At 43.0% G+C, this 12,098-nt stretch overlaps 1 protein-coding gene across 1 annotated transcript in view; it reads left to right on the top strand.

Moving 5' to 3' along the window:
* Positions 1 to 12,098, top strand: part of tjp2b (tight junction protein 2b (zona occludens 2)) — a 108,435-nt gene that overhangs the window by 15,066 nt on the left and 81,271 nt on the right. Inside the window, exon 2 of the mRNA XM_076099518.1 lies at positions 10,056 to 10,173. Within this exon, the coding sequence (XP_075955633.1) occupies positions 10,056 to 10,173 (118 nt within the window). The remainder of the gene's footprint in view (positions 1 to 10,055; positions 10,174 to 12,098) is intronic.

The raw sequence follows: 12,098 nt of genomic DNA on the forward strand, positions 1-12,098 counted from the left end.
AGATCCTATTTTAATCCGTTTGCACAGGCTGCAGTGTATTTTTAAGCTTTAAGACTTTCTTCCTCCCTTTTCACTCATGGAACTACAGTACAGCGATTGCGTATTGGGCCCTGAGCATGTGACCTAAACAGCTGTACTGTGCCCGACCGCATCCTTTGTGATACTGCCGACTGAAGCTGCTACTCTGCTGACATGCTGCATTCACTACGCAACCTGAGAAGACTGTGTGTCTTGTGCCTTACTATCTCCCCGATGTCCTGCATATTTCCCGATGAAATACTGATTGTTAAAATTTCCAGGACAACACATATCGAGACCTGTTCAAGCTTCAGATGATTGCTGCTTAGCTTCAATGGTTTTTTGAGTTGGTCTTACTCAGGAAGTACACACAATTCATGCTCAATATGGCTGCTGACAGTCATTGAATAGTTGAGGGGATTCAGGAGCCCAGAGCAGGACGGGGGCCTTGAAAAAAAAAAATTCAAGGTCAGAAAATCCACAAATAGCAACAGTGGAACCACTGGTCCGTGAAGTCTGTACCACTTCAATACTTGTATGTACACAGTTTTGCACCATATTCTTATTGCATTATTGCTCTTGTTCTATAAATTCTCTGAACAAGTGAATGAGTGGAACCATATTTAAAAATGCGTCCATTCACCATTCACTGTATCACAGTACAACCCTCAGCCCCACGACTATTTTGCGACTGGACCTTAACATCCTCTCCTGCTAATGACTCCGCAGACGGCGGTGTCAAGGTGAGGGTACCAGACGTGTGGCGTTTACACGAGATGTAGAGCGAGGATCTCTCAGTGGGGTGTGGGTGATGAAGATTTACTTCGTCGGTAGGGGCTGACCCCGAGGGGTGTGTGGGAGGAGGATAGGATTCGGAAGCCTGGTGTGTAAATGGTGGAGGAAACAGTAGACGTACGAAGAGATGTGTTAACGGTGCAGGAGGCAGCATGGATTGACAAGCGTGAACACTGCCCACAGGTCGGTGTCTTTTTATAGTTCCACTCTGATGAGTTGTTTTTGCCTGATGAGCTGCAGGAATAAAGGGTTTTCGGGCTATCTAAGCACACACAATATGTACTGGCCAGAATGACATAACGTTTGCTGTGCGTATTCGTAGCCTAGTCTCATTCCCAGGGCGTCAAATACCAAAGTTTTGTCACGGTCCTCTGCGTTTGACATCAACACAGTCTCCCTTTAGCATCTGTATGAGACGCATCAGGCTTTCAAGTAACTCCAATGTAAACCCATCCGCAGCACTAGTAGACACTCGACGCAAGTGCTCCGGAGGTCAATTAGTATAAAGGGCGACAAAGTCTGCGTATGGAGGATGGGTGGGTTAGACAAACACAGAACTTTCACCCAGAAGGTTGCTGTTTGGGTCCCACGTAAGACAAAAAGTCCACGTTGACTTGTTTTAAATAAAACTTTCCAATTTTGCACAACAAATACAGAAGGGTGACAAATGAAAGGAAACAGCTAAATGAATGAAATTCACAATTCGGGTCTTACATTTTATTCCCAACCGTTACAATAAAATTGTATTCACCAAATGACATCCCTAAAAAGTGATGGAGAAACATAAGCATTCATAAAAATTATATGTATAGTGTTTAAACAAATACTTACTGATACCCTTAAAGTGATACAGATACAAAAAGAATACTTCATTTGATACCTTTTTTTCTATTTTCTTTATTTGATACCCATGATGTAAAAGGGAGATGTGTTTGTGTCCTGCTAGCTAGGTAATCGCCGCCGCTCTGCACCATGCATATACGGCGGTTACTGTTGATAACGTCGTCCCTCGGACCCACACTAGCAGGGCATTACATTGTCGCATAAACGTAACGCCCATCCTCCGCCCCCCCCAAGATAACAATGTTCGCTCCGTCAGAAATGTTGCCGTTGTTTGCACTGTTCGTGCTGTTTGCGCCGTAAGCTGCTAGTACAGTTAGCATCAGCTCACTCAACTAAAACGTGTGTAGTTTGTAATGCTAAGAGGACACGTATACGTAGACATTGTGGATGTTGTTAAGTAAAGCAAAAGAAGGTGTTGCCCGTTATCAATCTCTAGGTATTTGGCTTGATGAACGTCTGTCTTTAAAGATTGAAAACCTCGTGAAGAAAAAAACCAAAACGGAAGTTAGATTTCAGTCCTATTTTCTCTTTTGAAGTTAGGGAAATGTGATTTTTCTGGTTCTTGATAATGGTAATGAAACATGTTAAAACCACTGTTTCACGCCACCTCTACGGTGCTTTGTGACCTGTATACATTCATACAGTTTCAATAGTAGACAGTACTAACTATTTACAAACTCTATTTAACAATTCTGTTCTGCTCCAGTCTTGTCTGCAGTTTGGATTTAAAGCTGCTCAGTGTATTGACCCGTCTCACCTCCTCCATTTCATTAAAAAAAGGCAGAACGGGAGAGAATCCTGCAGACTCATCTCGCACCACCTCAAAGAACCGTACCTGCTGCCCCTGTGTGCTGGCAGAAAACACACACACACACGCAGATAATACAATTATGCACCTCCTCACTTTGACACCTTTTTGCACACGCACACACACACGCACGCACACACACACAAGCTACAAACACACTACAGCTTATGCCACACACACTTTTTTTACATGTACGAGGAGGCACCCACACAAGCGCATTTTTTTTGCCACCTTGACACATTTTCAGCAGCAACACCGACATACACATACAGACCAAAAATAAAACACGTCTCTGACCCCGTGTTCAGGGGGGGGTCACCTCGTCTTTGTCTTTCCCCAACCATCCTGCCTCCTCCTCCTCCTCCTCCTCCTCTTCTCTGCCTCCTGCTGTCTCACCCAACACCCCAGCAGCCTTTACCATGACATACAGACGCCCAACACACTGCGCTGCAAGTGTTCATTAAGCCCGCAGAGAATCAAAAGGCCAATAAGTACGATTTATACCATCTCATATTACCATGATTTACTGTATGCATAACCGCGGAGGGCTTTTCATCACTACAAATGATCCAAAGCGCAGACACACAGTTTTATTGGTTGTAGGCTGTTGTGACTTCACCATGTTGCTTAAACAACGGAAGAGAGCCTACCTGGGATTTCAAAAGCCTGGGCTGGTTTTAAACCACACCATACCCCATCAGGCGTCAAAATCTTACCCATGTGTGAGATTTGGTTGAAACCAAACACTGTGGCCCTCATTGGATGAGGGCCACAGGAAGTCCCTGTGACACGGCCATGACATCACCAAGGCTACATACAGTAAATCAGTGCTCACCTTGACTCTGTGCTGTCCGTGTGACTCAGGTTGATGAAAGGAGGTGAAGCAACGTTGGTGCCTTTAAAGACAAAGCCTGGGTGACAGTCCTAACTTCGCTGGTCAAACAACAGACTGTGTTTAGATCCCGAAATTCCACCTAACTTCCGAAGAATTTTTCCCGCTGTCTTACGGAACATTTGTTTGTTGTGTAGCTCGCCGAACCAGTGGAGCTCCGGTCCCCGAATAGAGAAAGAAATTTGAAGAAACACGCTAACCGCTACGAAGCGATCTCAAGTAAGAGGCTTTTGTCCGGGCAGAGAGAGGTCATAGTGTGTTTGTCACCTTGTTTTGTTTAAGTTTAACTGTACGATTTACCTTGTCATGTGTATTTTACGGACCACTATGCTTTATTCCCTGTTAAATAATCACGACCTCCCCTCCATTGTGGAGTATTTCATAACATGATTAATTTATGTGAATACCTGCTCCCCCCTCCTTTTCTTCCTCTCTCCTCCACCAAGTCTTACGTGGGGTAATTACTCACGAGACTACGCAGCCATTTTTGGAGTTATGCGCAGCGTAGTCGCTTCTCTCTCTCCTATATCATAACAAAGGTATCTGCAAGGAGAGTAGGGCTGCCCCCTCTTAGTCGATTTGTCGACTGATCGATTGTTTTGGTCCTAGTCGACAAAGATTTCGTTTTTTAAGCTTTTTCCTGCTGATTGACTTATTTCCAAGAAGCGTATGAGCACACCTCTGGTAAACACGAGTTAAAAGTGGTTCTTTTGTGTGATTCTTTGTGGAGAAACTCAGTTTTACAGATCAGTCGATTAAATCGACTAATCGATTACACAAGAAAGTCGAAAGAGTGTCAGTCGACTAAGAATTTTTCTGGTTGAGGACCGCCTTAAAGGAGAGATCTTACTCAAGGACGTAACTAATTTGTCTGTCAACTTGAGCATCTGGCTGTAAGAACACTTCTGAATCCCAAAAGTAGTGTTTTCCATCCTCAGTGTAAGAGTTACCATCTACAACATCATACCAGAAAAACCATCACATCTCGTCAAACACGGACGCTTAGTCAGTGTCAGTGTACCCTGGTTACATGCATAGTGTAGTCTCACAAATAAACTTCCAACATAGGTTTATTCAAATTGTCCATAAAGCGGAGTATGCTTTAGAGTGTGGCTACCTGGTGATTTAACAGGTCGTTACGTCTCTCCTCCGCAGTCCAATTGTGGTCACAAAGCCACACATCTTGTAAAAATCCAAGATGGCAATGGCCAAGAAAACAAAAGACTTCAGGGCTTCAAAGTGGCAGTCCACAAACCAATGGGGGATGTCAAAACGAATACGTCCACTTCTTATATAAAGTCTGCGGTTAAAATAATGTTTGTTACAAAACTGGCATTAGTCAAGTACGCAAGTTATGCAACAAAACTAAGTAAAATGAGTGAACGTTGACCTGCCCGCTGTGGAATTTCTATCTATTAAAGAGGTGAATGGGTTTACATTGAAGTTAGTTGAAAGTGTCTTATACAGACGCTAAAAGGTGCCTCAGTCAGGTGGTATCAGATGCCGAGGGCCACTGACCGAGCGTTGGTATTTGAGTTGGGATCGAAAACGACCACATTATCAGAGTAAGATTAACATCACACCAGGCTCCCTGTATTTCTTTTGGATAATTGATTGATTGATTGAGTTAATGTGACACGGTCTCAAACAGCTCCTTGTCACTTCTCCTTTCTTCACCTTCTTCCTTTCCTCCCTCTCTCCTCATGCGTTGCATCTTCCTACTGTGTCTTCCTTTTTTTTTTTTTTTTGATCTTTTGTCCTCCTCTCAGCTTCTTGTCCTGCTCGTGCTCTCAGAGTCAGAGTGTGTGTGTGTGTGTGTACGCACACTTGTCTCCTGCAGCAGTGTTAATTAGCGGAGGCCAGATGGATGAGGTGATGCCGTGTTACAGTACCCTCTGCAACGCCACTCCCTCTGTTATCCAGCACGTGCACACACACACACACACACACACACACACACACACACAGGCTTACATAATGCAGTGCAGATGTGCCCTTATTTACAGTTATATCTATTTTGAGGTAAAAAAGTGATATGTTCCACTATCTGTCTGCAGTTGATTAGACCGCACAGCTGTTGTTGTTTGAAATCCTCGACTTATTCAACTCGATTTTCTTCCTTTCTTTTACTACTTCTTGCTATTTCTGGTACCTTGGTGCACAATGTATTTTTGGTGAAGGCTCAAAGGATGACATTTTCCACGCTTTTCCAAAAATAATGTGGGCAGCCGCCAATGAGGAAACTGATTAAGAGAGAGAGAGAAAGGTGGAGACGGAGGAAAAGTCAGGTTTCAATAGTCACGATGTTACTCTCTCTCTCTCTCTCTCTCTGCTCAGACGCACTGCAGTAGTCTCTCTCTCCTTCTCTCTTTCTTCCTCTCCACTCCTCCGTTCGGCTTCCTCAGCAGGTTACCACTATATCCCATAAGCATAATATCATACACACACACACACACACACACACACACACACACACACACACACACACACACACCGACACCGACACAGTGACCTTGACAGACAGGCAGAGGCTGGAGGCAGAAGTTGCTCTTTGACTCTTAATCACTGATTCGGGATCAGAACAAGCGGTATTTACCATAAGCGGTATAATTACAAGGTCAGATCTGAGGCAGTGCAGCGGAGTGTATTGTTACACTGCTTGTAACGGAACCGCTGCAGCAGATTGGGGAGATAGGACAAGCAGACGGTTCAGGCTCACTTAAGGTGGACCAGCTAGTCTCTCTTCAGCTTTAATCACGGTTAATTATTAACATCCCTACTCATGTGACCAGGGCAAGTTGTGTTCAGTAAAAAGAGAAATAGATTGTACTTCCCTAGTATTTCCAACATTTGATTAGGCATTCAAATCACTTAGTCTGGCCTATCATCACAAACAATGTATTGGACCACTATTCCTATGTTGAGGTGTTGCATTATGGGACAACAGAGCCCATCAACACCATGCTGAAACGCTCCGCTCAGGCCAAACGCTTAACCCACAAAGCAATATTCACTACAATTAATGTTCTGAATATCCACATCACAACAGTACCAATTCAGCCTAAATCTAGCAACAACAGCGTGAGACTTGGATGAGACAGAACAACGTTCTAGACAAAAGGAACTGCAAAGTGAGTTTGAATGACTTCCTCTGCAGATATTGGCAGAGCCTAAATGTCAGAAGCCTCATGAATGGATATGAGGTTTTGAGGATTGTGGAGGGCAGGTTTAGAACTGAGATCTGCTGACTGCTGCTTCTACAGGACAGAGAACAGCCACGGGTGTGTTCTGTAATGGCATTCTCAATTTATACAACACAATCTGATACATATCTGATGCTACTGTGGCATAGCTCTTCTTTTCATATTGAAGACAGTAACGTTCCAATACGTAACAGTATCTGCTTACTGACAAAAATCCATCTGTCCATCAACACAGCGGTGAATTAGCTCTCGCCCTTACAGTGGATCTGCTGCAGAAACTGCCACTCAAACCCTGAGGTATTCGCACATTGTGTGTGTGTGTGTGTGTGTGTGTGTGTGTGTGTGTGTGTGTGTGTGTGTGTGTGTGTGTGTGTGTGTGTGTGTGTGTGTGTGTGTGTGTGTGTGTGTGTGTGTGTGTGTGTGTGTGTGTGTGTGTGTGTGTGTGTGTGTGAGAGTGTGTGTACACAATAAAGCCCAGCCGTGTCTTAGGGTATGACATTGAGAGAATGTCCTTATAGATTCTTGAGATGAGTTGTTTCAGACGATAATCCTCCAAACGAAATGCAGCGTGGGACCTATACTCAGCCACATTAGAAGCTCCTTGTCCTTCAAGGGACGGGGACTGTCCTCCATCCATCCATCCATCCAAAAGGCTGGTCCATCCATCCATCCATCTGTTCATCCATCCATTATTGTCTGTCCATCCATCTGTCCTTTCATCTATCTTCTTATCCACCACCCATCCATACAAAGGCTGGTCCATTTACCTATTCATCCATCCGTCATCTATCCTCCGTCCGTCCATCCATCCATCCATTATTGTCTGTCCATCTGTCCTTTCAACTATCTTCTTATCCATCTGTTCATCAATCCTCCCATCCATCTATTATTGTGTGTCCTTCCATCCATCCATTCATCCTTTTATCTATCCATTCACCCATCCATCCATCTATCCAACATCAATCCTTCCGTCCATCCATCCATTATTGTCTGTCCATCCATCCTTCTATCCTCTACCCATCGATCCATCCATCTGTTCATCCATTATTGTCTGTCCGACCGCCCATCCATCAATGCCTCCATCTGTCCTCCTGTCCATCCATAAGGCTGGTCCATCCATCTCTTTGTCCGTCCATCCTTTATCGTCTGTCCATCAAGCAAGGTAACTAAGATATCTTCCCCCCCAGCCATGACCTCCAGCTTTTTCTAGAGCTCTGATCTGATCTGATATGCTTGAACACGGTGTTTGTTGTGGACAGTGCGTTAGCACAGAAGTCAAATAACAAAACATGAGGGGCTTCAAATCAGGCAGTTCATTGCCCTTGTGTTGAACATAGCTAAGGGTACAGACATGACCACCAGGCCCTCGTCTAGGAGAGCTCCCTCTGTGCCTGGTTCCACTTATCACGGTTCACTTCTTTTATTTTCTGTGTTTGGAGCTGCCTCAACCCTGTCCACAACCTGTTTTATTTTATTTATGTCTCTACGTCACTCCTCCGCATTCCAAATATCATAACTTCAGTTCATTGGTTGCGGAAAAAACAACATGGTGCCGGCCCTAATCCAAGGCAAAATCACCGAACTCGAGGCTTCAAAAATGGCATTACACAATCCAAAGGGTGAAGTCACGATGACTACGTCCACTTCTTATATACAGTCTATGGTTGCACCATGTTGCATTTATCTCTTACATAAACGTGTCTGCCCTGATCTTGGGATACTGAAACTTTTGTTAGTCCAGGTTAGCCTCAGCCCAGCTTTATTCACGGTTGACTTGGCTGTCTGATCACATACACTAACAAGTAGTGCGACTATGTTTCTCCGGGCGTTCCTACTCTTTCTGTCCTTTCTTTAGGACACCTTGTCCTCCTCCCGCTTTCTGGACTCTTATCCAATCTTCACTCTATCTCATGATAAAGGATCTGATGAGGGATCAGTGTCAGTGATGGAGCCACTGTAAAATGTATGTAGAATGTGATACTGCTGATCTCTCACTTACACACTCATCGAGGGTGGAATGAGATGTAGTGTTGTGGTCTGATCCAAAGTGACATACAAAACTGAGATACAGGACAGTGTGTGTGTGTGTATTATTGAGATGCCAAATAATACGTGCATTCATTTGCACTCAGGCTGGAAGTGGATGTGAAGCTGTGAGTGAGAGGCAAAGGCAGAATGAGATGGACTGTGTGCCTTGATTTATTTAATCCAATTTTACGTATCTATTTATTCAGTCACCTTTTTATTAATATTCATTTGAACTTAGAAAGTGAACAGTTGTTTCTTTCGATCAAACACTGGTGCATGGTAGACCGGTGGTGTATGAGTGAGCCTGATGATGATTTGTTTTTGCGCCTTCAGACTGTTATGCGAATGTTAGGAGTTGGTTGATGGAGATATCAGCCGGTGGAGCTACTTTAAACCACTGCAGAAGAAGAGAACACAATGAGTATGTGTATATATATATATATATATATATATATATATATACGCTATATATATATACGCTATATTTATTTATTTATTTTTTCGCAATGTTAACAATTTTATTTCAAATCTCTGTTTACACTTTTTGAAACTTAACTTTTGCCGTTTTTTTAGAAGCATATTGATAATAGTGAAATGGTGAAATCAGGGGGATGGACTTCTTGTGTTCATGATTATTGTTCTGTGTTTGGGAGGGAGGTTTTTTTTGTCCAAACCAATCTGTAGTTGCTGATGTTTTTTCTATTTTTTCATTTTCAGCTGCAGCTGAGGTTGTTGCAGGTTTAATTATCCGTCTTCATATGGATCACACAACTTATCCAGCTGGAATATTATTAAGTTCCATCTATATAAAATGTTCATTTGTCAGTTGTTTTATCTAAACATTAATACATGTATCCTGGGCATGCCTAAATCTAACCACATGCGACACAGTTTTTGGGGTTACAGTCCTGTTTTGTGCTGAAGCAGTGAACATAATCCAGGCACCAATTGCGTATCTTTTTGATCTCTTTGATTTGATTTGTAAACTCATTAGTCAGTGCAACTGATGTAGAACAAAAAGCGAAAAAAGTGAGGAGGTCAGGGTAGATGGATGGTTAAACAAACACAGGTCTTTCACCCGGAGACCGCTGTTAGGTTAGTGTCCTGTGTGAAACCAAGTCAATGTACACTTATTTTACCTTACTTTTGTTACGTAACTTCTGTACTTAACTAATGCCAGTTACGTAAAATAGTAGTTATGTTGACTAAACCTAACTGAGAGATTTTGTTAACGAAACCTAAATAAATTGTTTTGTTGTAGTCCAAAAATACACCAACTCGCTGTGTGATTTACATGTTGTGTCCCGTTGAATGAGTTTATTCTTTTACAGATGCATTGATTTATTCCTGAATGTGTAGAAGTAGCCGCTCCATGCGTGCAAATGTGTCCATATCTTTGTGTCTCTGTGTGTGCGTGCGCGCGCAGCATTAAGACGGAGAGAGTGCTGACCCTGGTGTTTCCTTGTAGGGAGTGGTACAGCTCAGAGATGTCTGTGCTGAGGCACTTGGATGGCTTAAACACACACTGTCTGCACTCCAAGCAGCCTCCCACTCTATGCATGTGTGTGACTCCCTGTCGTCACCAGGTATTCCACCAACACACTCAACTGTTATTACTGCACACTGCTGTAGGTCATCAAGACTCCCACAGGAAACTTCACAGCAGCTGATTCGGCTGAGCTGGTTTATTTGTAACTTAGACGCTACAGCACATCATTCACACTTAACCTGTACAGCTATAAAACTGCAGCTGAGTTAACGTTTTTTTTTACATGTTTTGCTTTCTGTTCTGTTCACTACATTCATGGTTGTGATTACCTCATTTTCTGTTAAGCTTCTGTATCACAGAACCTGCTTTGGTTTTCAACATCCTGTTTCTTAAAGGGACAGTTTGGATGTTTTGAATTGGGGTTGTATGAGCTATTTCTCCATAGTCAGTGTATTACCTACAGTAGATGGAGTTTGGAGAAACAGACGTGAGTACCAGCTCGGGAGGAAAGCGATGTACTGCTGTGGACGTATTGTAGACACCTAAAAGAAAAATGAACACAGTTTAATATTCTATGTTTAGAATATTTGTACCGGTTACCTTGCTGTGAGATAGCCTTTCCAACGGGGAACTAAAGCCGTTGTATCCATCAGCTCTCTCGCCAAAGCCACCAGACTACATAGAAAAAAACATGAATTTTACCACGCAGGGTTAGTTTTTTGAATTATTAAACCGATTGAGGCAGCGGTAGAACAGTAACCCCTGTGTTCTGCTTGGTAAAGTTACCGTCTTTTTCAATGGAGACTGGAGGCTTTTGGCGAGAGCGTGGATAATGGCTTCAGTCCCTCATTAAACATAGACTTTATAGCTGTCTCACGGCAAGGTAAACTGGTGACAATATTCTAAATATAGCATATACTTCAACTAATATTGATTGTTTAGGTGTCTAAAATAAATGTTGCTGCTACAGCAGTACATTGCTTTGCTCCCATGCTGGTAGCCCTGTCTGCTTTTACCCAACTGGCGGCGTGCCAACCGCCATCTACTGTAGGTAATACACCAACTATGGAGAAGTGCATCAAAACACCCAAACTATCCCTTTCAAAGGGTCATTTTATCCAAATTAGCCCTCTAATGGGGGATGCTGATAGATTTTGTGATATCAGGGATTTCCGATACAATGGCGGTGAGAGGAATTATCCGTTGAGCTGCTGAATGGGACATCGAAGAGGAAACCACAGGCTTTATGGCCATTACTCACTTTGTCATGTGTCTTTTTAATTCTGTCTTTCATTCGTGAATTGTGACTTCACCTGTGAATTTTCTGTTTTCCATCAACCTCCATACAAACTGAAGCCATAAGATGAGAATAGATAGAAGCCTGCTCTTTCACCTCCTGACGTCGGTGTGTCTCTTTGATTAATTGTGGCCTGTTTGACTTCACAAGAGCAGAAAATAGCTGCTGTCTCCCAGCATGCTGCTGTCTCCAGTGCTGTATGATTAAAAGTAAAACAGGAAGTATCAGGAAGACTCTTATTTAATGACTTGTGTTTATTTCAAGAAGTTAAATCGTCATTCAGGAGTGTATATATCATCGAGGGCTTAAGCCGAATATTTTTAGAAAAGACCCAAATCTTAACTGTTAATCACACATTTTAATGACTAAACTCACATGACAGCCCCGTAGGAACCATAGACTTTGTATAAGAAGTAGACGTAGACGTTGTGACGTCACCCATTGGTTTGTGGACTGACGTTTTGAAGCCTCAGGTTCAGCATTCTGCCCATCACCATCTTGTTTTTTGTAACTAGAAATAACACGAGAGGGTGGAGCTAAGTACAACTAAACGCTGACGAATGAAAACAGTTACAATTAAACACACTGAAAAAACACTGTGGACGGGTTAAAGTTCTAAGACGAAATACGGACAACTCCCGCAGCGGACTACGTCGTGGTAGCAGCCTGTCAATCACCGTGTAGCCCCGCCCTAAAGCATCCCCTGCTTTATGGTCTGTTTGACT

This window comes from Anarhichas minor, unplaced genomic scaffold, assembly GCF_050575085.1.
Source record: "Anarhichas minor isolate MPS153535 unplaced genomic scaffold, ASM5057508v1 ptg000025l, whole genome shotgun sequence".
NCBI classification, from domain to species: domain Eukaryota; kingdom Metazoa; phylum Chordata; class Actinopteri; order Perciformes; family Anarhichadidae; genus Anarhichas; species Anarhichas minor.